We start from the raw sequence: 21,189 nt of genomic DNA on the forward strand, positions 1-21,189 counted from the left end.
TGAATTTCCTACCTCTATCCATTAGAGCAGATTCATCTGAGTAAAAATAGAATGTTATTTCAATGCAGGATCACTAGTCCTGTTTAGGAAAAAGGCATCCCAAGGTTTAAATAAGAGCTAATTGGTACCCATTATCCTGTGTACAGAGGATCCCAAAACACTGATTCACTCTGTCCTATCTTTGCCATTGATGTTTATACCTTTGCCTGAGTACAAAAACAATGCAAGTACAGCATGCAACATAACAAATTAGCTTTCAGATATCACATGACATTTATTTTGCCACTCAACTTATCATGGAAAGTAAGGGATCTAGAAATATTTACATGAAAGAAGGTAAAACTAGCAACCCTTTGTTGTGTACATTTAGTTTAGACTCACACTCTTGAAAGCCACTCCTCTTGTCCATATCTTAAATCATAAATGTTCTGCATGAGCTTCTCTGTCCTTTTGGATGTCTGCTCTTTCCTATCTGTCCACTTTGTTGAACAGAAACAAAGTCACCTGAAGCCCTGAGTTAGCTATGAAGCTTGGAAATCTAATAAGAGAGTGGGAATTGTAATTTGTGGAAGAGAAGTAGTAGACCAAATGAAATGAGAGAGAAATACCAGCAAGTGGACTCAGCAGACTGGGTGCTGAGGCTCTGTAACATTTACATCAGGCTGTTTATGAATATCAGAGTGATATGCTACCTTTTTACAGAATGCCCTGTACAACTGAATGTCTAATGAATGCAAAGGCTGGTTATGCTTGGCACTGCCTCTTGATTGAATTTCATGTGGTGCCTACCTCTGAAGTTATTTAAAAAAAAAAAATAAAATTATGCTCTCTTTCTTTGATAACATAAGAAAGGTAAAGAACAAGAGCAAAAGTATCCTCGGGTCTTTGATGCGTTTTCTACCAAGCTCAGTATCACAATTCAAAACCAGCTCTTCTTTATGGTTTGGAAGCACTACACCTCTGTCAAAAATGCTCGCTTTTGCCTCTCAAAACTTTTCACCTCTTCCCAGGGGAACTAGTTAAGCGGAGCTGCACTTGGTCAAGAGCAAATAATTGAAAACACCTCCTAGAGCGACTGTTTGCATTCAACCCTCTCTTCTCTCCGCACTCACTGAACTGTCAGGGCCTTTAATCTTTCCTTTCCCTACCTGATTCTCTTACCATGTGGGGCTGACCCAGCTGACATATCTAAAAGCTTCATGCAAGTATGACCATCACAGGCTACTCCAAGTACAAAGGCTAGAAGTATTGGTGTGGATGAAACCATAAGCAATGCTGACAGCAAGATGTTCCTGACTAGGATTGGATTGTACCAGGAATCTCATCCATTCACAAGCAGATGGTAAAAAGACCCCTTTTTGCTCCTTCTTGACCATTCCCACTAGCAAAGATAAGTGGTCTCCTGCACTATGAGAGCGCATTTGTCTTCTGAGATTTTTCAGCTCAAGTTGGCAGCTTCCAGTGAGCTGGTATCAGGTCAGGCTGTTTTGTTGCCCCAGTGCAGCTGCCTGTGCTAGTGTGACTGGCAAGGTTCACCTCCCTCTTTAGCATATGGAGAGCTCAGGGACCTCTCCCAGGCTTCTCCAAGCCTCCCAGTTGGGTGACGCTCTCCCGCTGTCATGGAAAAAGCGGCTGGATGGTGCCTCCACCTAGAGGAACAGGAGCCTTGAGAGGAGGTGCAGTACCTCCAACAGCTGCCAGGAAGCAGGGAAGAGGCTGTTACCAAGAACATGCAATTGCCCCTACTCCCAAAACCCAGCAAGGCGATTCCCTCGTTAACCCTCAGCCTAACCTCCACACAAGTTCTTGCTGGCTAGCCTCACATATGTCCCCAATAGTCCAGAGAGGCATACACTTCTGGAGAGGCCCATTCCCCAGAGAAGCATTCACTCACCTGTCTTCTCTTCGGTTTGGCTGCTCTCCACTGTCTCCATTTGGGGTTGCGCTGTTGCCTTGGCAGTAGCATCCTCTGCAGGGGTGGTGGTGGCAGTGGTGTCAGCAGCAGGCACGTCGGCTTGTTTAGGCTCCTCTTTGTCTTGGGCTTCATCAGCCTTCAAGGACGGCGAGTTATCAGTGGAAGCTTTAGTGGCACTTTCCGTTTCGGCAGCAGCAGCGGGCTTTTCCTCCGAGGAGGCAGCAGGAGTGGCAGCCTGTGGGGCTGGCTGCTCTGAGCCCGTGTCGGCGGCTCCATCCCCTTTCTTCTCCTCTGCTGGCGCGCTGCTGTCTTTGCTCCCCTCCTCCAGCTGGGCACTGTCAGCGGCGGCTGCTTCTGTGGTGGCAGGAGCCTCGCTCTCTTTGTTCTCGGCCGCTCCACCAGCAGGGCCATCCTCTTTCTTGTCGGCAGCATCAGACTCAGATGCCGGGGCATCTCCCTTCTTCTCCCCCTTGAGCTTTTTCCTTGTTATGTGTCCGCGGAAGCTGGCCTGGATTTTGGTGGCTGCCTTATGAGCTTTATCTTCTGGTTTGATGCCATCTTGCTCGATCTTTTGGTCTCCATCCTCATTTTTTTCAACCTTTGAAGAAGGAAAAGGGAGGAAGGAAGAGAAGAAAACAGGGACATAAGTTAAGATTTCTCCAGGTGCAGCCCAGGCTCCGGTTTTATTGAGAATGCCCCACCTTCCATTCCTGCTAACCGATGACAGCTTTCAGAGCAGCCTTTCCATTTGGTATGGGTTTGAAGCCAGGTGGCTTCAGTTTCATCCTAAGGCTGGACAGACATGGGGAGTTTGTAAAAGGAATTTAAAGCACCTCATCATCTCTGTCAGCAATGCTGAGAGCACCTTGGCTGTGTGGAGAGGATTACACCAGCTGGGTTGTCTCTATTCTCATGATTTATTTTCCCATCTATTTTGAAATATACCCTTTTTTTTCCCCTACTCATTTTCAAAACATTCTCCCAAGGGGGACTTTCACAGTCCTTCCAAATCCACCTTTGCCTTCAAGTCTTTGTTTCTTTTTAATGACACCTTGTTTCACAGGTGTGTGACTCTAATGACACAAAGTGTTTTGTCCTTTACAGCTTTTTGGCTCAGGATTGCCCATGGAGAATAGAATTGCTGCCCACCCCACAACAGATGCGTGCTGTCAGGATATACTCACAGGATATACTCCTCACAAATACCCTGCCTGCACACACTCCAAGCACTTTGCCTCTGCTCCCCACTCATTGTTTCAATGAAGGAATAATAGGCAGATAGATATCAGTCTTTCCAATTTCAGCAGAGTATTGTTATTTCTCTGACTATTGGGGGGAACTGAGCCTTGCAACAAAGTGCAGGCATTCCCCATGTTTTTTAGACTTAAGCCATGCATTAGAGTCTTAGCGGGAACCGAAAGAGAGCCTGTACATCATGTTGGTCTGCTGCAGACAGATAATGCTCAGCTTATAAACCCCCACTGAGTCTACAGAACATACCATAGACTCATAGTATGGGTTGGAAGAGACCTTCAGAGGTCATCTAGTCCAATCCCCCTTGCCATGAGCAGGGACATCTTCAACTAGATCAGGTTGCTCAGAGCCCTATTCGCCTGGCCTTGAATGTCTCCAGGGATGGGGCATCTGCCACCTCTCTGGGCAACCTGTTCTGCTGCTTTACCACCTGCATTGTAAAATATTTCTTCCTCCTGTCTAGCCCAAATCTCCCCTTTAGCTTAAAACCATTATTTCTTGTCCTATCACAACAGGCCTTGGTAAAAAGTCTGTCCCCATCTTTCTCGTAGGCTCCTTTGAAGTACTAAAAGGCCACAATAAGGTCTCCCTGGAGCCTTCTCTTCTCCAGGCCGAACAACCCCAACTCTCTCAGCCTGTCCTCACAGCGGAGCTGTTCCAGCCCTCTGATTATTTCTGTGGTCTTCTCTGGCCCCTCTCCAACAGGTCCCTGTCTTTCCTGTGCTGAGGACTCAAGAGCTGGATGCAGTACTCCAGGTGGGGTCTCAGCCCAATAATTTAGCAGTCCTTGGCCTAGTAACAGCTCAACTACGTATTGATGAAAGGACACTCTTCTATTAATATTCTCATTGGGAAGTATTCAGAAGAGCTACTCAGAAGCACAGCCACCGGCCTCTTTTCTGTCTGCACTTGGTTTCCCTCACTGGCTCAGGTCATAAAAGAAAGAAAACAAGCTGGCTGAGATAGATAGCAAGCATTTATTCCTGGGTGGGAAGAGAAAACCACTCCCTAGGCCATTGCAACTGAGAGGTGCCATCTGACGAAAGGCCCAGGACCAGAAGAGCAGAGAGAGGTGACAGACTCTAAATACATTCAAAAAGAGAGCAGCAGGAATAAGGGAGAAGAAGTCACTGCAGCATGCACATGTGACACTGGAAACACCGTGCCTGTGAAGAAAATTAAAAAGGACTGACCACACTGGCAGCAGTCACCAGGAAACAGACTGGAAGGGATCATTTTCACGGCATGAGACAGGGTCAGGCACACACATGTGAGCAAGGTTGTGTCAGTGAACCAAATGCTTGGCCACTGGCATGGCAAACGTGGTATCCACTATCTCCCCCTGGGTCCCCAGAGAGCACAGAATAGCATCATAGAATCAATTTGGTCAGAAGAGACTCTCAGGATCATTGAGTCCAACCATAACCTAACCCTGGCACTAAACCATGTCCCTAAGAACATCATCTATATGTTTTTCAAACACCTCCAGCGATGGTGACTCCACCACTTCCCTGTGCAGCCTGTTCCAATGCCTGACAACCCTTTCTGTGAACAAATTTTTCATAATATCCAATCTGAACCTTCCTGGTGTAACTTAAGGTCATTTCCTCTCATCCTATCACTTGCTACTTGGGAGGAGAGACCAAGACCCTCCATGCTACAACCTCCTTTCAGGTAGTTGTAGACAGTGATAAGATCTCCCCTCAGCCTTCTTTTCTCCAGGATCCTCCATCCTAGCACTGGTGCCTGCCTGAGGTCATTCCCCAGGTAAGCAGGGCTGAGCCTGAGTGGGTGTGGTGCCCAAGAAATGAGCAGCCCCAAATCATCTATGAAAAGAGCCTCTCCACACAGCTGTGCACAGTCTGTATACAGCAGGAAATAAGTCTGGGATTGAGACAAGGCACCAGGATGCTTATATAGGAGGTGAGAGAAAAAGCCTGTGAATTAATATACAACTGATATTAATACAGAGAATGCAGTACAAGGAGTTTTTGTGCTCCTGACTATGCCCAGGAACAAAATGGTTGTTGTAGCTGTCACAGAGGCATAGCTGAGCAGTTACATCTACATTTCCCCAAGTGCATTAAGTGATGTGGTATGGAAAGTGAGTTTTCATGTTCATCTCAGCTTGTCAAAGAGCAGGTGATGGTTATGTGTAAAGACGGTGCAGACTTTAGCATGCTGTAACTGCTCATGCACGTCTTTTGCTTGCATAGCTACCGCTGCACTGTGTTATTAAGCATCTGGGATAAGTTTTTCCACCTATTGTAGCACAAGGGGATGGAGACAAATTTGAGGTACCTTTAAACTACCATGTTCACAGAACAGTTGTGATCCAGCCAGGGTAGTGCAGAATTCTGCACAGGCTCATCCATCCTGCTCCTTAGGCAAGTTTTTCAGCTTGAAGTAAGACTTGTGTTGCTGTGGCAACGTAACTACTAATACCTGGACTAGCTGTTTTAAGGAGAGGTTGAGTAAGCCTGCATTACACTGTAGCCACAGCAACATGAATATTGACTGGGTACTCCTTTATAGCACTGTGTAACACTTAGATGACCTAGCTTTCACTCTCTTTCCCAACTTCAAACAGCAGCAGGGCTGAGAGACTGGAAAGACAATTTAAACATAACTACAAGACCTTAAAGGTCCAGTCCCATATGCCTGATTCCTGTAAAACCATTAGTGAATGTGACAAAATTTTAATCTCTGGACAAATACGAAAACCACTGACTGAAGGGAGATATCTCTTGCGACTGGCCTTGCTGCTCTCACATCCCACATACCTCCTGCACCAACCAGGACAGCTATTATGAAGCATGGCCTGCTGCATGCATGCCTCTCTGGCTCCAGAGGTGTTACCCTGTTACCTCGGCTATGCAGCCCTGCCAAGGCTTATCTCCTTCCCACTGCTAGCAGGAGGTCAGCGAACCGCAGGGTTGGCTCTCCTGCTATTCTGACAGATGAACTCATGGGGAGCTGTGACTGACAGCTAGCCCTGTACTTAGCAGGGAATGGGAGAGCACGTTTTCTCTCCCGGGAGGTCAGACTGAAACCTCTCATCCACACCTACCACGTTACAGAGTTAAAAGGCTCCTTTGCTATTCTGATGACATCACTGTCCTCTTATACCAGTTCGGATGACATCAGTTTGAGTCCTTTCCAGAACACAACATTTGTAACTGCAAAACATATTTCCAACACGGTACTTTCAGCTTAATTTCAGATACAAAAGATAAGAAACAAGAGGCTGCAGCAGAGGTGGAGTTTAAGGTCATGGATGAAAGAAATGTACTAATAGTTTGTCTGTGCCAACTGTGGCCCTCAGGAATCCTATTTCTATTCAGTCCTTCCCCACTGAAGCGTTCCAGGCATTTGAAATGCCTTATTCTCAGGCTACTGGCCTGCAGCTACTTCTGGGGTAGGACACAATGTCCACATAGTATGACATGTTGTATCATGTTGTATCACAATGGGTCGGATGAAAAACAGATTGTTCAGAGGTAAACTTCTGTTCACACACATACAAAAAAAGACAAGGGCTCTTCATCTGTGCATTACGCACACAGCAGATAAGCCTTAATTAAGAAAGCTGCTCAAAAATAACCTGTATATAGTGAAGCTCCTGGAAAGCAATTTATATTCCTCAGAAGGCTAAAAGGGTGACTCAGCCATGCCAGAATGTATTCAAAAGCATTTCAGTAAAAAACAAGAAAACTGTCTGTCTTATTTATCTGCCATGTGCATATGACATCTTGGTTGTAGTATTGTGGCTGGAAAAAGGTAACTATTATCATAGTGTTTGTACAGAATCTAGAGCTCCCAGCCAGGAATCAGGTTTGGTAAGGACAGGTTTCATATATTAGTATTCCATCACACACCCCCTCCATTTACACATTTATGTATAAAGTAAATCAATAGTAGTACTTAATGTTGACATTTTCATGATATTTCAAGTGTGCATGCAATGTATTGTCATTTTACACAGAGTAAATGTCCTATGTTTCATTTCGTGTGAGAGAAACCATAGATCCTTCAATGGCAGAAGGACTTGTGATCAGTGAGACTGGTGCACACATAGTTATACTACGGATGTATAAAAGGACATAGATAATTAAAAATGTCCTTTTTTTTTTTTTTTTTTATTATTCAGACCATACCCACATACCCAGTGAAGCCAGTGTGCAAAGCTTTGCCTTTATGAAACACACTGTTAAGCTTTTATGTCTCTAACTACACAATCCATGACATCTTCCAAACCTAGAGAGATGATCCTCTCACCATCCCCATCTGCTTGTCTGCCACACCTCCAGGTTTCTAGGACATCCTTTCCCAGGCAGTCTGTTCGTGTAAGTGAGACTTTCCTTGCTGTCACATAACTGAGAGAGCAGGAGATAAGGAATTAGTGTTTAAGACACAGGTAGGGCAGAGGTTGGTTCTCAGGTATTAGGAATGTGGAAATCGCATGGAGCCATAACCTCTAGAAGATTTCTAATCTCTGGCCACCTTTCCATTTTCCATCTCTAAACCTGCAGCTTACAGAGGGGTCAAACTATGGCAAAGAATTAAGAAAGTCTTACTATAACCTCCAGGCCCTTCTGAATGTCCCACATGCTGGTAGGTCAGGAAAGTAGAAATGGAGAAACTAGATGTTTTTCAAATATTCCGTGTGTTTGCAGCCACATGCAGGCAAAGACAAAGAAAGAATGGGTCTGAGTACTTTGGTCCTTTGCTTGCTGTTTGTCCACTTGTCTCTTGTGCATCTCATTGCCTGGCCTTGGAAAAATAATCACATAGTTTTGTAATCTGGATGCTGGGATGGAGAGATCACGAAAGAACTTACTTTTCTATTAAAATGCCTTTCAATACTATATGGCCTCCTCTTTATAGCTATCCCTTTGCTGGCATTTCTCTGCCCACAAACATATAGCATATGTCAGTCTCTTTAATGTTCATCCTAGGATCAGGCTGCTATACACCCAGTCATCACCCTGGTATCCTACTCCTTTCTGTCCTTAGATAGGAGCTCCTCTTTAATGCGACATGAAATCTCAGAGCCTTTTGATTCTTGATGCTGTCTCCTGGTATTCTGAAAGCCCTGTGCCACAAGTCCAGAGAAGGCATCTATAGGACCACTGACAGTCGTCAATAATCTGCTTCACAACCCAAGGGAAATATGATACCTGATTATTAAGAAAAAAAAATCAACCCATATTCTCCATGTAACAATATAGGGACCTCAAGTCATTCCTTTCTCATGACACCTGCACTGAGGTGCGTGTGGAAATCTTTTGCTAGGTGAAGTAGCGGTGAATCAACTAATCACCTATGGTCCTTGTGGGGTTAAGGTGCATGTCAGTCCATGCTCTAATCTTGACCAGAGCACAATGCATGTTCCTACTGATATTATTCAAGGTCACTCAGGGCTAGAGTCACAAAGAAATTTAGGCACCTGATTCCCATTGATTTCACAGGGTTGAGTCACCTCAGTGCTTCTGTGGGCCTGGCTCTACATGACCTGATCTGTCTCAGAGACGGCATTTAAGGAGCAGAATGCATTTGAAAAAAAAGACCAGCTGTCTCCCCAGAAGAAGGGAAGCATGGACACATGAGAGAGAGAAAAGGCTTTCACACCTTGTGAAGTGAGGAAGCAATTTAGCACAGAGAACAGCTTTTTTTAACCCAGTTAAATGGTGTGAAGACACCTGGCTAGAGGATGGCACTTCTCAGCATAACTTGTCTGCAAGGCGAGGAAACAACCAGAGTTCCTTTTTTTCCCAGGATGACTATGGTGATGGTGGGTAAAACACCCTTGAGAGAGAAAAGGTTAATTCATCTCTCTGAAGGCTTATGAAGGGTAGTTCCCCGGGGTATAACTAGCAGGGTTTCAGCTCTCCAGTTTCAAATCCTCTAACAATGGAGTTTTCATCCTTTCCTCCACAAGATCCTCTCACATATAGGAAGTGTTCCCTCTTTTTTATGGTGCCTGGAATAGAATAAGCTAAGGATGGTCAGATAGACAAATGGATGTTATTCACTTGTGTACAGTGACTAAGAAGAGAAGTAGAAAATAATCTAAGCTAGACCTATTTAGATATTTTCAGTGTGCCTTTTCAGTAAATCCAGTATAGTCTCCTCATCTGTTTTGTGACTCTGTCTTCTGTTTTTCACCCTGTTTATGTTAGGCTGAATCATAGAATGTACTGAGTTGGTAGTGACCAACAAGTCCAACTCCTGACCCTGCACAGGATAACCCCACAGTTCACCTCAAGCGTCTGAGGGTGTTGTCCAGTCTCTTCTTGAACACTGTCAGGCTTGGGGCTGTGACACCTCCCTAGGGACCCTCTTCCAGTGCTCCACCACCCTCTGGGGGAAGAAACTTTTCTTAATGTCCAACCTAAATCTCACCTGGCACATCTTCCTGACATTCCCTCAGGTTCTGTCATTGGTGACAAAAGAGAAGAGATCAGCGCCTGCCCCAACTCCTCCCCTTGTGAGGAAGCTGTAGCTGCCCTCTGTCTCCTCTTCTCCAGGCTGAACAAACCAAGTGACTTTAGCTGCTCTTCACATGGCTTCCCCTCTAAACTCTTCACCATCTTGGTAGCCCTCCTCTGGACATTCTCTAGTAGCATTATATCCTGCCTTCTTGGCTGCCAGGGACACTGTTGGCTCATGTTCAACTTGCTGTCAACCAGAATCCCCAGATCCCTCTCTGTGGAGCTGCTTTCCAGCATTTCATTCCCCAATCTGTACATACAGCCAGGGTTGCTGTGTCCCAGCTGCAAAATCCAGCACTTGCCCTTGTTGAACTTCATGCCATTGGTGATCGCCCAGTTTTCCAATTTGTCTAGATCCTTCTGCAGGGCCTCTCTGCCCTGGAGAGTGTCAACATTGTGGGCAACCGTGGTGTCATGTACCACCTTGAAGCTTCAATAGCTCCAGTGGTTAAACGGAGAAAGGCACTCAGTACTGCTTACGCCGCCTTTGCAGGCTGGGTTAAAGAAAGAAGAGCCTTGTCCCTGAAGCTGATAAAAAGTGGTTGATGTCAGGACTCATATTCTCTGGAGCAGAGCTGCTCATGGATGTCACTGGGGAAAATGACTTGCCTTGGGTCTGATCTGGGCTCTGTGGAGCACTTTGGTGGTTGTACGGCACAGGAGGCATTCACTCATCTTTCAATTCAAAGCACCCAAAGTCTCAGAGACGAGACTGAGTTGCAGCTTGCCAAAGCAGTGCTTTTACAGTTAATATCAAGGGCATGTGTATATCCTGGGGTGTGGCTTGAGTGTGTGAGGGCACAAGGTCTACATGGACTGTGTTGAAGGCCCTGGGTGTCTGGCACAATCTACATCTATGCTTCCGGTTGGATCCTGACATATACTGTGCTGTCAGTTGTGCCTGGTCTCCCTTGTGTCACTCCAGAAGGAGACAGCCGGCAGGCATTTAGATCAAGGAACCAAAACCAGGAAACAAAGCAGGAAAGTGGAGGTGTAAATCCACTCCCAAAGCAGTCCACGTTGAAGAAATTCAGCAAAAGGACCAGGTGAAAAACTTCCCTTGACCTATGCTTTGGTTAGAAAAGTCCATTCAAAGAATATGTGACTTCTGCTGCAGATGGTCTTAGACAAAAACACAAGCTTGGATGTCACGGGACTAAAAAGAAATTTTATCCAGGCTCAAACTATGTGGTTTGTGTGGTCCTGTTCAGGACAGTTTGGGCAAGGATGGTTGCTGCTATGTGAATTATTTTAAAGTAACACCTTCAGACTCTGAATCTCATGGTCTGCTGACTCCAAGCAGGTAATGAAACCCTGAATTATCAATCTCTTAACCTCCTCACCTTTTCTCTCTCTTTTTTTTTCTTGCTTGCTTTAGTTTTGGACTACACCAAATTTTTCAGGGAATTGTTATTAACCTCTGGTGTCTTAGAGTGCCTGCTCCCATGAGGGCTGGATACATTTGCTTCTGCTCTAGCTGCAGCCAAGGGCCAGAGGCTATAATTTACAGCTCAGACTTGCTTCCCTGAGATCTAGTGTGGGCAGCTGCTGAGCCTCCCCAGAGTCCAGGGTTATGTAGGGTCTCTAGAGCCACTTCCACAAGAAGCAGCTTCTTCCTGCACCTTCTACCCCATTCCATCCATGGCAAAACAGGGCTGCACCCAGCTTTGGTGATCCAGCTTCCTCCTGATCTGAGTAAATCACAGGCAGGGATATTACAAGCCTTTCCATTGCTGGTCTCTGTGGTTACCTTGACCTTTCTTGGTTCCACCTAGAAATTGTGAGGAATTTTGTGCTGGGACCATCAGTCCACGGGCAACTAGATTGAGGCCCTGTCACTATCTCAGCACCTGCTTGTGCTTCTTGCTGGTTTGCCCAGGGATTTTGCAGCCAGCAGAATAACAATGAAAGGCTCAAGCCTGAAGTTCATCTGGTCTCTGAACCTTCTCTTTAACCTGCCTGTTAACTTTGAATCTCCTCTGGCACCTCCTTCTGGCAGTGACTGCCAACACTATGAAATCTCTCAACCTAGTGATGGGAAAGTGCCAAGCATCAAGTAGCTCCCTCCCTGCTTGATGGTAAGCTCAGGGCTGTATTAGTTCTATTATTTTTTATTATTATTGTTTTAGTTTATGTCACTGGAAGTGGGGGCAATTGTCTTCTGAGAAAGCGTTTGCAAGTTCATTAAAGTCAAACAAACATCCCCAGCAATCAGGGAAAGCAAGGCATGGACTAATTGCCAACATCTTGGGAAGCTGCTTAGAGGATGGGCTCTGCTATTGTAGCAGTGACATTCCCCCCCAGCACAGCCCGAGGCTTTGCCACTGCAGGGGTGGGCAGGGAAGGGGGGTAGGTGTGGGGCTGGAACCCAGGGTGGGTAGAAGAGGCACTGTGAGGAGCTGGGCTGGTAAGGCAGAAGGCTAGGGGAGGGAGAAGAGCTCAAGGCAGAGAAGGAAAAGAATGAGAGTAGGGGAGAGGGAAGAACAAAGGAACCAAATGGAGAGGAGAAAAGGAAAGGTGGTGAGAGAGGTAAAACCTGTTCAGTGCCAAGGCACTGAATGGAAAAGAGGCAAACAAGAGCCTCAATGACAGAAATGTGGCACAGAGGAAGGAGGACTGCAAGGAAGGCAGTGAGAAAATCACTGATCCACATCCGAAGGACATGACAGCGGGAAATACCAAGAAAAAACAGGCAGATAAATAGCTGAGCAGGGTCTCCTGGAGCAGATCTGCATGACTGAGTGTGACACAGCTGAAAGAGTTGTTGGCAATGCTCTCTCTGGCCCAAACCACCTTACTGCACAACCCTGGCTGTAATTTCCATGAGCACTGGGCTAGCAGTGGTCCCAAGCACTCTGTGTCAGCCTCTTGACAGTGTCATGCTGGGGAGCTGGCCCTGTCAGTAAGCAGGCTGATTTGGACATGGGTGAATTCATGTGTGACAGTGCTGGCCTGCATGTCTCCTGCTCCTTCCCCATCCTGTACAGTGGAGGTGGGAAGTGAGATGGAGCAGCTTCCCCAAGGCAGCAGGGAGATATGAGGGAGGAAATCCAGGTGGGGAATAAAGGTTGTTCAGTCCTTTGCTTGTAGCTCTGTGTCACCTCGCTTGTAAAATGTAAGATGTGATGATGCTTACTCCACCCTTGAAACATGCGGTTTTGCTGTGGTGCTGCAGGGGAGGCAAGTCGCTCTCACGAATATCCTATTCAATCATCACAGATCATCCCATCAGCCATGCTCATTCACCTAAGGCTTCAATGAAGAAAACACTTTGGCTGTGCACCAGCCTCCTTTGTCTTCCTACACTGCCCTACAATGGACTTCTGCTCCACAGAGCATCTGGACAGTGGTGTTTCTACAGTACCCCACTGCTTTACACCTTGTACCTGCACAAAGAAGAAAAGGTCTCTTTCCTCCTGCACTGCAGCTACTACTCTGTAGCTGTTACCTCTGTCCACAGAGTTGACAGCAGTTGAACTTCAGTGGGGAGAGGGGTGTGTATCCCACCAGAAATGACAGGGTGACATGAAAAAGGTAGCCACCTGGATTCTTGATCAGGATCTGACAAGCACAGTGAAGTCCATACTGCCTTTCTTATGGTTCACCGTCCTCCTGGTCTGAGCTTTGTCTTTTGTTTTTCTAACCTCCTGAAAGAGAGCCTAATCCACAGCACCACCCTTAGCCAACAGCTTCCCCATTCCCCAAGGAGCAGAGAACAATCTTTTAAATCGCCAGAGCTGCCCCCAGCAAAACCCAAGTAACCAGAGTTGCAGGTCTAAAACAGCTCCGCCTAAGATAGCCTCTCTCATGACCTCTTCAGCTTTTATTCAAGATAGACCAATCCCACATCCTCACTGCAGAGCTGAACTGTGTGTGTACCAGGATCTTGTTTGTATTCCCAAAGAGCAGGAATCCATAGCAAAGGCTTCTGCATAGACTCCATCTTCTCACTGGGACAGCTGGCTTTTTCTCAGTTTCTGGTTCTGATGGGTTCAATGGGTCTCAGTGGCATGGCCTCTCCTTACCAGCCAGGATTGGCTCTGCTTCTTGCTCCATGGGATTGCCTAACCCTGCTAACACCAGCTTCAGCTCCACTAGGACAGGGTGTCAGCCTCGCTGCTGGAGGCAGAGAATGATAGTGTTGAGTACTGGCTCTAATCTTCATGGAAGCTTGGTTTATTGATTTGTGTTGTGGATCTTCATGCCCAGATCAGAGACTGCCCTCATGTGTCCACATGCACATTTTCCTCTGGCTTGCCCTGGCCATTCTCTCCACCCACCTTCACGGGTACCGATCTCCTGCAAGGTGGCTGATAGGGCTGTCATGACACAGAATGTCTATGAACTCAGCATGAGCAATGGGTAAGACATGGACCTCTCTTACGGATCTGAATTCTTCACAGCAACAGCATGTGTTGGATGCCAGAGACCTTATAAACCTCCTGTGAAATCACTCCCGGCCAACATTTTTTTCTCATTTCTTTTATATGTTTAAAAAGAAGCAGAGAAAGGGGAGAGATCCTCTGTCTCCTCCCTCCTTAGTCACTAGTTCAGGCGAGAATGGGAAGAGCTAAAGCTACTCTTAACAAATACAGGAGACAGGTCACTGGTCCCCCTATGAGCTCTTAGAAACCGCTGACTTACAGCAAAATTTGAGAAGACCTAGACCATCTGTCTCTATTTCTCCTATCCCAAAGTTTATACAGCTTATTAACAAACAGCTGTACTGAAATTTTATTGGAAGTTCTATGCCAAATGCAATCTTGGATGGTGGGAGTGTAATTTGATTGATTTCAATGATATTTTCACTAGTGATAATTTTTACAGGACCTCTGTGGTCTGCTGCTCCAACCAACTTGCAAGAGGAGACATTGTTATGTTCTAGAAGGACTCTGAACCTAAGTGAATTACTATTTGTAGTGTTGCAAGAGCATAAAATGCACGTCATTGTCGCAAGGTAAAGCCTTGTGCAGTATTTAAGCTGTGGTCTTACCTATTCCCTCCTGTCAGCGCAGGATGAGAACATCCTGAAAGAAGGCATAAGTGTCTGTCAGATCCTCAAAATGTCTCCAGAGCTGACCTGTATGACACAGCTTGTTTCACCCAGGAACCTTGGTTTGACTGCCTGAGACCATGCTCAGTTTATGTAACTTCAGTGCTTTCTAAGGTCCGTAAAACTGATGAATCAGGCCTGTGATTGCAGCCGTCACTCTGGAGCGGCACAGTGCTGAAGGCATAATGTTGTGCCATACCCCTCTCCCATCCTTCAGATAGAGCTGGCACCAGAGAACAGACATGGCTTTGACTGGGAAGATCCTTTGGGGGCACAGGCAGCTGAACACAAGATACAGTAGCCTCAGGGCTTAATCACTTATTCTAGAGACTGGCACTAAGTTATGGGAAATGCACATGTGGCTTAGAGCCATTTTGTTTCCTACTTTGCTCCTCTACTGTATACAGCCCTATTGAAAAAGGCGGAGGAGGAGGCAAGCCTGCAGTGCATGCTGTGATAAACCCTTTGTGGGCACTGTTAAGTTAGTGCTGTAAAGACCTCCAGCCAAAAGGAACATGTTGAATAGGTGTGCTAGGAAAAAAAAAAAGGCCACAAGTGTTTACATTCACCACTTTTAAGGGGTAGTATATCACAGCCACATTTAAGTTGTCAGCCGGAGCTTCTCCTAAGTTCCCTGCTGTAGGAGATCTGTTCTTTCTTTGATTTTTTTTACTCTCTGGGCTTCCCATCTTTAAGCTGTTATTAAAAAAGGGCTTCGATAAGCTTTAAACAGATTGGTCCTAAAGTCTCCTGGCTTTTTTCCATTCTTCAGTCAGGAATCATGGCAGTAGCCCCAAAGCACTGGGCATTGTGAAGTGTTTTCCCCAGGCACACAGTTAAGTTAATTCTGTATCTGGTGCATCTGTAGCACAACCATACTGTACATCCAGGCACACCTGGAGCCCACTCTGTGGAGGGCTTTACTCAGCAGCCCCCCTGGCAGAGTAGCTGAGGGAAAAGGGACCCCTGGCAAGGATGAGGAGACGGCTGGACAGGTTGGGCGCACAAAGCTCCTTCCACTCCTTTCTGCTCCACTGCAGATGTGATATGGAAAGTGAGTTTTCTTCCTGAGAAGGACTTGTGAGGTTTTGGAATAGAAACATTCTTCCCTCTGGAACCCATGAAAAGCCAGGCAGAAAGCATTGGGAAGTGTGCACAGAGAGAGGATCTAATGCCAGAAAATGTGCAGAGTTTCCTCTTCTGTTACTAAGGGCCAGTTGACACTGCACAGCTTTGTCACACACTGAAGAGCAAATAATCAGAAATCTCTGTGGTGCTCTAGGCTCTCCCTGTGCACTGCAGCAGGGCAGATCTTCTTCATCTTTAACCCACCCTGGAAGAGCAATGGTTTTTACCAGTTTTTGGACAATTCACCCAAAGATGATTCTCTGGGTTTCTCTGGCAGTTTATTCCTTTGGTGGACTAAGGAGTTCCTCCCAGAGTTTCAGCCAGCCCCCTGCATCCTGTCCATGTTGAGAATAGCTTTCCACTTTCTTAGCAACATTCTTTCACATATCAATAGCTCTCATCTGTCATACCACCCTTTTTTGCCAGATCACTCTTCCTAGCTTTCTTCAGCCCTACTCAGAGATCTTACTTTGGTTACTGAATTCACATTTGTTCTGCTCAGAAATTAGTAAAACGTCTCCCCAGCTTTAATGAATAATGAAACACTATACTCATGAAAATAATAATTAGCAATATAGCTAAAAATAAATCAATGTGTGGATGAGACTCTCAAAGGCAGTAGGAAAAGCTGCAGCCATGAACGTACTGCTGAAAATAGCTAAGCACATAGGGAAAAAAAAAAAAAAAAGCTTAGGAGAACAATGATAGCAATCCATGTAGATTGTTAAACACAGTCCTGAGTCTGATGGCTCCGTTTCCTGTCAGCCTCACCCAAATGCTATGCAGCACATTTAAGAGTTTTCTAAATATGTCAAGAAGCTGGGTGGCTGGAGCAGGCTAGGACAAGTATGATGGAGTGGAAGAATGTCAAACACTTTTCAGAGATTCTCCAAGTGTTTCCATCTGGGCTCCTGTTGTCCTAATGTTGAGCCTCCAGATGAAGGAACAGGTGCCCACTGTGAGAAGAGTCAAGTCACAGAATCACAGAATGTTAGGGATTGGAAGGCTGAGGGAGCTGGGTCTCTTTAGCTTGGAGGAGACTGAGGGGTGACCTCATTAATGTTTACAGATATATAAAGGGTGAGTGTCAGGAGGATGGAGCCAGGCTCTTCTCGGTGACAACCAATGATAGGACAAGGGGTAATGGGTTCAAACTGGAAAACAAAAGGTTCCACTTAAATTTGAGAAGAAACTTCTTCTCAGTGAGGGTGACAGAACACTGGAACAGGCTGCCCAGGGAGATTGTGGAGTCTCCTACTCTGGAGACATTCAAAACTCACCTGGACACCTTCCTGTGTAACCTCATCTATGTGTTCCTGCTCCGACACGGGGATTGGACTAGATGATCTTTGGAGGTCCCTTCCAATGCATGAGGATTTATGATTATGACAACCATTACGATTTCTACATCCTTGGACTATATCTCCCTTGTGGTGTCGGGAAAGGAAGCAATAAATCAAGCAACAGGACTCAAGACAATGGGAGTGTGCTGAACACAAGAAAGGGCATGAGCGGCATACTGGTTTACAGAGGAAAACCAATTCAGATACTATAGGAACCAGCTTGCTTTCTCCTAGCACCATCTAAAATATAGAGCCATTTCTTGGTAGAAAGACATAATTCCCGCTTCTTCAGAAGTCACAGAACAAGGCTGATTCTTGCCAGACCAATCTATTGACCCATTAACAACAACAAGTCCTTATAAGACACATCACTGGAGTTAAGCAAACCATAGGTCTTCTCAAATGAAGCAAAGATTATGGTATGCATATGTCTACATTATGTGGCCACGTTATGTCATCACTCTACTTTTAAGATAAACTAGTCCTTCAGCCATGAAAATAGACACAAAATCATGCAAATTCCATTATAGTGAATGATTACCTATCTAAAATTTTAGTCCAAGAATGCGACCTATGTTTTTTTCTTTCCAGTTACTCTTTCTTTGTCCACCTTCCCAGTCAGAGAGAAAATCATATAAAACTATCACAACCTGCATGTCATAAACACATACACATATATATAAACATAGAGTGAGTAATTAGCAAGAAATCCACTGCCTGAAGTCAGTTTGCATAACCAATTCACTAAATCCTGCCGAAATGAAATCAGAAATGAAGCCTAGATACGGAATATTTTCAAACAGGTTCAACAAGAGTCATTTGATCCCTTCAAGAAAGAATGAGTTACAAATGCACGTACACTTTCTGTACTCTTTCAAACCAGTCACTAACTTGAGGTTTTGGGATCTGCCTAACCCTTGGTAATATCTGAGAGTACTCAGTGTAGAATTGGAGCACCTATTGGAGCTTTCAGGTAACTAACATTTTTATCTCAGTGCAAAGCAGAGCAAAGAGTTTCCACCTGTATTTTGCTTTGGTTGTAGAAGCAATTATTTTGAAGCCTGAAGAAAATATAACACATCCCCCCAAGATGCCTGCTTTCCAGGTTGTACTCTCACAGCACTTTACAAACAGTCATGAATTATTAACATTTTAGTGTACATTCCTATGCTCTAGCTCTAGCATGTCAACATAAACTTGATGGAAAGAAGAATTAAAGGTTTTAAAGAACGAATGGTGAGATCTTGACAAATGCATGCTTGCCTTAATCCTATTGAAACCAGTGAGAATTAGGCACCCAGGCTCTTTGAAAATCCTGCTAGGCTCCTGCCTATATAAATCTTATTTGTTAGGACAGTTCTGTAAATTACCTGATACCACCCTGCCACTGTTTGGAACTAGGCTTGTAAATATCTGCTGAAAGATTGCAAAGTAAAACAAAGGAGCTTAAAGAAGACTTAAAGCGTTAGCAGGAAATCTGGATATTTGAAGCTTAGGAAACTCAGGGGTATAAAAGGATTACACTAAAATCTTGGTCCTGTTTTTTTGCCGTTGGAAGTTGGAAAGTTAAAATGCAAGAGACAGAGGCTTGGCAAAGGAGAACAGAGGATCTTGGAGTTAGTGCAGCTGACAGACGGGTGTCCTACAGCACTGCCCTACCTTTGCTGCTGAATTCCTCTGTTATCCTGGTCCACACTTTTCATGGGGTGATTCCTAGTGGCATGTTCTGCATCTCTGAGTAGCTGGCTTCAGACACTGAGTCTGATTGGGAACAGTGCTGAGCACTCAGAGCTGCAGATGACAGTAATGGGAAACGTTTTCAGATATGTGCAATTGAAACTAAAAACTGCTAGTAAAAGTCAGGTCCTCTGTTTTTCAAATTCAATACATAGAATTAGGGAGTCCTGCTAAACAAAATCTCTCTTTGTGCCTCAGTTGTCCAACTGCAAAAATGAAGTAAAAATACTCAGTTGTTTCACGTGGGTGCTGTAAAGATTTACTAAGTAATGTTAGAGGTGTGCTCAGAATCACAAGACAGCCGAGGAGAAAATTAGCATTTTTTATTTCAGAGCAGACTTTGAATAGTACTTATTGAGCAAAGCTGTGGGGTCACACGCTGACTTATTATGAGAGAACAAAATATTGACTAACTGCTCATTAAGTGAGCACTGTCTATTCAGTGACCTGAATGTGGTAGGAATCCCCGGAAACAAAAATATGATGTGTTCCTGTTATTAGAAGTGTACTGAAATACATTCACAAGAGGACACCATGGTGAGGTTGCACAGGCAACTGCATTTCCAATAATGGCTAATGTTTTAATACTTGACTTAACAGCCTTAATAACTTTCTTCTAACATAGTTTCTCTGTTGTCTTTTTCACACATATACTAGCTCATGTGGCAGCTGAAGACTAAATCTATTTCCACTCCTAGTAATGTGGGATAATTCAACTTGTACTCAGATTAAACTTTCTAAAATGCAACTAACTAAAATCATGGGAACTCAAAACTCTTGGCCTCAGGAGCATCTTAAAAACAAAACAAAATAAAACAAAACTTCCAATGTCCAAGAGGTGTCAAGCCCCTACCCAGTACTTTAGGTAAGGTGAGGGATTTTTCAACAAGTAGCTCCCAGGCAGAAAACAGCAATAGGTCCCTGGGGGTCCCAGCACCCAGCATGGGAAGGGGTGAGGCTGGGTGCTCAGTTGAGTCCCAAAGCTTGTAGGGAGCTGTTGATCTCAGAAGCTCCTGAGAGCTTCCTCCCACATGGAGGTACTGATAAAAAAAGTAATCCTAACACCAGCAGTGTGCTGTCAGTAATATGCTGTATTTCCATTGCGGGAGTCTACTTCAATCACTCAGTATCTCACTGTAGCTTTAAAGCCACAAGTTGGGCATCCTTGAATTAGGTGAGGCAGGATGATCAATGGAAAATGTAACATTTTTCTTAGCAAAAATAAATTAATAGAAAGTCTGATCTGGCAATTTAATGAGTGCACAATTACTGCATCAGGGAAAAGCCCCCCAAAGATTTAAGAATTTCATATATACAAAAAGCTACTGAACAGATAATTACTTTGTTCAAAGGATCAGTTATGCCCTTGCCTAGTTTTCAGCAACTCAACGGATAGCCTGCAACATCAGAGCTAGAATAGCAGGGGTGCTGCAGGGCAGAAGTGCAGGGTGTCGATAAAAGTGCAGCAAAGGAATGACAGAAATACAGTTCAGCATTTTCCTGTGCTCTGTATAACTGAGTGCTATTTCACTGCCACTGGCAGCAAACTGACCTCCTGTTTACACCACGGTACTTGAAACTTGCGTTTTTTAAAGATCTGCGCCCATCTCCAATTCTGATTACCTTCTCCAGGCATTTCTGTGCTACTCAAGAGTTTTCACAAACAGATTTCCGAGGAGCAGAATTGTTCTGTATGGTACCCCCCTGAGGTACTCAGCATACTCTGTTGTCTGCTGCGCCTGACAGCAGGGCGAGCTTAGAGGCAAGTACCCAGGAGAGAAGTTGCAAAATTACAGGTTGGCGATATCAACATCAATGATACCATACTGCGTGAAGCTGAGATGCAATGAATCATATGTGAAAGATGGAACTGAATGGGGCCGGATATAAGCAAGCAGAGCAACAAGGAGCACATTTTGCTTTCTGTGGGGACAGGTCAGGACCACAGAAGAGAAGAAAGCAAGCCCTGCCAGTGGGGCCACTTAACTGCACTTTGCAAGATGGGAGGGCTAACCTTATCTTGTTAAGGCCCCTTCAGTTCTGCAGTGGGTGCTTACAAGTTGCAGTATTATCTGCTGTGGTCAGTGCATCTCCTTCTATGGGGAGAAGAAGCCAGTCGAGCCGCACAATTGTAAATCTTTCAACAAAAATATCTCCTGACAGAGTCCAATGCCTTTTCTGCCTCTACCTTAATTTCTGTTCTGTGACAGTGTACACTGCTTCTTTGATAAAGCCAGAAGCATGTGTTGCCCCAGGGGTAGGGTG

The 21,189-nt window shown here is 45.1% G+C and overlaps 1 protein-coding gene across 1 annotated transcript in view; it reads right to left on the reverse strand.

Moving 5' to 3' along the window:
- The window catches only part of GAP43 (growth associated protein 43), a 58,187-nt gene that overhangs the window by 21,391 nt on the left and 15,607 nt on the right, over positions 1-21,189 (reverse strand). Inside the window, exon 2 of the mRNA XM_082061500.1 lies at positions 1,895-2,513. Within this exon, the coding sequence (XP_081917626.1) occupies positions 1,895-2,513 (619 nt within the window). The remainder of the gene's footprint in view (positions 1-1,894; positions 2,514-21,189) is intronic.

Source organism: Streptopelia decaocto, assembly GCF_964273445.1.
Source record: "Streptopelia decaocto genome assembly, chromosome: 1".
NCBI classification, from domain to species: Eukaryota; Metazoa; Chordata; class Aves; order Columbiformes; family Columbidae; genus Streptopelia; species Streptopelia decaocto.